This window comes from Cynoglossus semilaevis, chromosome 19, assembly GCF_000523025.1.
Source record: "Cynoglossus semilaevis isolate Cse_v1.0 chromosome 19, Cse_v1.0, whole genome shotgun sequence".
Taxonomy (NCBI): Eukaryota; Metazoa; Chordata; class Actinopteri; order Pleuronectiformes; family Cynoglossidae; genus Cynoglossus; species Cynoglossus semilaevis.
Genome location: NC_024325.1, coordinates 3,748,244 through 3,753,243, shown reverse-complemented (window position 1 = coordinate 3,753,243; position 5,000 = coordinate 3,748,244). Strand labels below are relative to the sequence as shown.

The following is a 5,000-nucleotide window of genomic DNA, read 5'->3' as shown; positions in this document are numbered from 1 at the left end:
AATTAAAGTTATATTCTTGTCATTAAATAAGGAGTCTGTTGTCAGGTTCTAAGGGATCATAGCAAAATCAAAATCTAGCCAAAAAGTTGTTTGTGGAGGTTAACCCGTGTTCAGCAATAGCTCAACAAAGCAAGTTTTCATGCTTTTCTGATAGCACTTGCTACCAAGGTTTCTCTTCGAGTGGTCACAAACGCCTGTTGTTTTTCATAATAGGCAGCTTCATTGATAAAAGTGGGATAGACCGTGCCAAAGCCTTGGTAGGGGATGGTGTTTCCATCAAATGTTTGGAACATAGGGTCACCGGGGTTCAGAGGCTCCCAGTCCCCATCCTGAAACAATAGCAGTGACAGACTTCAGTGTGTTGATCCGAGCAGGACTTACCTACATATGCATGTTCTGACGTCAGGGGAAAAAAATGTGGAAAAAAAATTGGCGAAACTAAGGAAAACGTTAAAACATTTACCTGGAGATTTGGGTGAACCATGGCGATAATGTTTCCATTGGCATCTCTGGGGTAGTCCACTCTCTCCAGTAACCGGAACACTTCTACTTTACATGGCGGGAACTCAATGCCTGAAAAAGACAAATCAACAGTGTTTAAAAAAAAAAAAATGACATGAGAAAAAAACAGATGGAATGGGAAATGTTTACATTGGAATTGTATGCTTGAGAAAGAAGAAGAAATATATGAAAGAAAACCAGTACTGTAATAATACTAACAGTACTGCTGCTATGATTACTACTGCTGCTGCTGCTACTACTAATAATTAAATTATTCCAAAATATAATAGTGTATGCTGCCCCCCTCCCCAGGTCAGATTAACATCAAAACTATATATATAAATAAATATAAATAAATATAAATAAATATAAATAAATATAAATAAATATAAATAAATATAAATAAATATAAATAAATATATATAAATATAAATAAATATATTGGGGTGGGAGTCAAATTCTATAATAATAATAATGATCATAATAATAATCGTCATCATCGTCAACACATTTAACCACTAAATATCAATAATAATGTTAATAATGTCTTTCATTGGTATTTCATTCAGATGCAGTGGTGCAGCAACACAAACACTATTATTTACCCCCCCACCCCCCTTTTCAACTTGTTGAGTCATTTTTTAGCGAACAACAAGGTGCCATAACAACCATATTCAGTCCAGACAGGAAGTTGACATTTCCCGGGTAGATGATTTAACTCGTTTGCCATTGCAATTGATATGCAAGAGTGAACGCAACAACATTCACACCTTTTCATACTGTGGAAAAAGCAAATAAATATTTTTTATCATTACGAAGTTATTGAAGTCGCGTCTAACTGCACCACACAGACGTCTGTTATTACTGAATGAGTTTTTTTTTTGTTTTTTGTTTAACTTCCCACTGCTGAGCTTTAAACCCCAGGCACAGCGATTCATCACTGTTCCAGACCATTCATTAGCACCAGCGTGGCCTCACAGCAGAAGATTACAACAGCACTGGCAGCCGGACTCTAAGGACATGGAAGGTGACCAACTCCAAACAAGTGGGCCATTCAACTGCAGGCAAGTCAGAGGAGGAAAGCAACAGACAAGTCTGACTCACACTTGGCACAAAATGCCAGTTTAAATAAACCGGGAAGGAAATGCTGTTTTGCACATAAACTTGAAAACTTGAAAAGTGAGTTCCAGGAAAATAGGGATTACAGCACAGGTGAAATGAACATACAATAAGGTATACGTGTACATCTAAATGAATCACACACTCGTTTTAATTGTGTTATGCGGTATCAATAAAACACGATTGCATTAATAATCTAGTTTGCAGTTTCCACACTTCTTAAAGTAATCACATAATTATGTTTTTGGATGTGGCATAACATTTGAATAGTGTGTGCACCGAGCGTGTTCAAATGTGTTCAAAGTATTTTAAAATATCAACTGTACATACATTAAAAACCCACCCACTGACATATAAACATAAATTTGAAATAAAAGAAAAAAAATATATATATATATGGATGAGGTCCCTCCAGTGTATATATATATACACAGTGTATATATATATATACACAGTGTATATATATATATATATATATACACTGGAGGGACCTCATCCATATATATATATATTTTTTTTCTTTTATTTCAAATTTATGTTTATATGTCAGTGGGTGGGTTTTTAATGTATGTACAGTTGATATTTTAAAATACTTTGAACACATTTGAACACGCTCGGTGCACACACTATTCAAATGTTATGCCACATCCTATCTCCCACATCCTACCTTCATTGAAGAGTTCAATGAAGTCCAGAGCATGCTTCAGTATATCCCTCATTGCTTCGAAGATATTACTCCTCAACACTCCCTGGGGCTGTGGTCCCACTTCCAAACCTGAAAAAAGTAAAACAAACAGTTTCAGAGTTTCAGAGTCAAAAGGCCATCCATCCATCCATCGCATCATCATATCTCATTTTTCTATTAAGTCGCACTTCTTTTCATCCTTTTGCTGGGTTTGCGACTTATATTCAGGTGCGACTTATATATATATATATATATTAAAATATATAATATCACATGTTTGTTATTTTCACACTCACAGCCGCTAGAGGGCACTCTAGGCTTGTGTACCAGTATCTGCTACTCCTGTACCACTGAACATTTACATGGAAATTATTTTCACGCTAACAGCCGCTAGAGGGCACTCTAAGCTGCCTGGTGTGACTTATACTCCGGAGCGACTTATATATGTGTTTTTTTTTCTTCTTTATTATGTATTTCTAGGCTGAGCGAGATATAGTTCGGAAAATACGGTAAGTGATGTCTGTTTTAATACACAGCCAAACATTTGGGTCCATTTCTTTAAAGTATCTTAAAGCACATGCATTTCTCAATGTCATAACAGACACATGCCAAATAACAGCCGAGATTCCATAACCTTTCAAGGACACTGGATTATTTAGAGCAGAGCTACTTTCTGTCATGCGCCCCCTTGGGGACAGAAAAGAAAATCACATAGATAACGCTACGTACAGAAGCGATGCTTATGGAAGTCGCCGAACACTCCGAGTGCTCGGCCACCTAGTGTCGGCGTATCTCAAATCTTTACGCGTATCTCAAAGCAGAAAAAATGCGCGAATATTTGCTTGTATCTCAAAATATATAATATTGTAGTGTGGTTGTTGGATAATCTAACTAATTTTACCCCATAGCCCAGGCTGAGAGACTTACCGACTGGATGCTTGGCTACAGAGCGTGAGGTAGAATACTTGAGAAGAGGATGTTCATTCAGCAGAACAAGACAACTGGCAGGTGTGATGGCTTTCTGGAAGGTAGAACAAAAACAACACAGATAAATAAATAAAAAATAAAATAAAAAAAAAAAAAACTCCATGCACAGCTGCTTCTGCAGATGCTCTTTGAACAAAGTAAAATGTGAGAGGCTGCTTCAAAGGTTGGTTCAAAAGAACAGAACGTTCTTGGTGGATCACAAATTTCTGGCGACATTTTTTTTTTTTTTTTTACTTATGCATTCATGTGATTGCAACTGTCAATCTAGATGCACCAACTCGGATAGTTTTATATGCTGCATTTTATTTGTACTCAATTTATATTTGTGAAAAGGTTGAAAAGCCGTGTTTTAAAGTTTTCTGGTTTGAATGTTTCTCATAATTCAATCATTAAAAGGAAAAGTTATTCTCCCGCAGGGTTGTCCTTTAACAAAACAGTGTGGACGAATTCTTAAATGATTAACGGTCCCGATTTTGAAAAGGGATTACTAAAGCCAATTCAAAAGTCACACGGAGAACTCAAAGGTCAAAGCTTAACAAAGTTTAACAACCCACAATGGGCGACGGCGCACTGAGCTTGGAACGTTCAACCTAACATCAGTTGCAGGAACATATTTGTATAAAATATACACAGTATCTGTGATATTCTTAATATGATACGTTTTCAGTTTTTCCAGTTAGCAAACTTCTACTAATAAGACAGAGCAGCGCAGAATTTTCTTCGATTTTTCCAGAAACCATTAGTAGCAACAGTAACATTTGTGCTGGTGCGGCAAATTTCCAAATTCCCGTATCGGTGTGCCCGTGTGTATATGTGCATGCTCCTGGGGGCTGTCACCTTTATGTAGTTCATCATCTGCAGATTAAAGTGGTCCTTGGAGTTCTCCAGGATCAGGGTGCAGCCCATATTGGACGTCGTATTGTGGAGATCAAAAATGACATCGTAGGCCTCGGGGCTCCCCTTGGGTCCGAACATCTTGTTGATTTCCTGGGCTCGCTGCACCTCGTAGGGCAAATCGTGTCCACCGGGAGCGCTGCAGAATGTACGCATACACAGTTGTGGACACTCAGCACAGCACGAATCAGGACAAGGACAATAATGCTAAGAACAACAGTGAGTTATGGTGTTTTACGCAACGTTAACATTTGTCCCAAATGTGTGGAACCCTTTCCCCTACCTGGACACACCAAACAAAACAAGTTATAATTTAGCAGCATATTTAACTCCCTATAGATATGAATCAGTTTTGTGGGTATAAATACATTTAATTCAAAAAATCCAGTGTATGCTTTTATACTCAGGGATCTTTTGAGAATTTTGCTTTGCTCCCATACTATAGCACTATTAGTCTTGTTTTTCTCTTTAGACTGCCAAACCCTATTTACTAATAATTAACTCATTTCAACTGACGAGAAACTTGGAGATAAGGTGTGTGAAAGAGAAGAGTTGTCTCTAACCTTCTAGTATAAAGGAATGTTTATGAAAAAAAAAAAAACCCAAACCAACATCATACTGTATAACAATCCATTAATGACAATTAATAATACTCAAGCAATGGTGCAAGAGGTACAATAGGCTCTTCTGTTTATAGACTAACGCAGTGATACATACATTTCCTGAAAAAAAAAAACAAGGAATCTTTCATTAAAATAAGCCCGGTAAAGTTCATGGCCACATGTTTTTAAAAAAAAAAAAAAAAAAAAATCTA

At 36.9% G+C, this 5,000-nt stretch overlaps 1 protein-coding gene across 1 annotated transcript in view; it reads right to left on the bottom strand.

Moving 5' to 3' along the window:
- aspa (aspartoacylase) overlaps positions 1-5,000 on the bottom strand; it is a 9,133-nt gene that overhangs the window by 1,368 nt on the left and 2,765 nt on the right. Inside the window, exons 2-6 of the mRNA XM_008332331.3 lie at positions 4,130-4,325; positions 3,233-3,326; positions 2,288-2,395; positions 464-573; positions 1-329 (exon numbers count right to left, since the gene is read on the bottom strand). The exon at positions 1-329 is cut by the window's left edge and continues 1,368 nt beyond it. Coding sequence (XP_008330553.1) covers positions 138-329; positions 464-573; positions 2,288-2,395; positions 3,233-3,326; positions 4,130-4,325 — 700 coding nt within the window. The 3' untranslated portion in view covers positions 1-137. The remainder of the gene's footprint in view (positions 330-463; positions 574-2,287; positions 2,396-3,232; positions 3,327-4,129; positions 4,326-5,000) is intronic.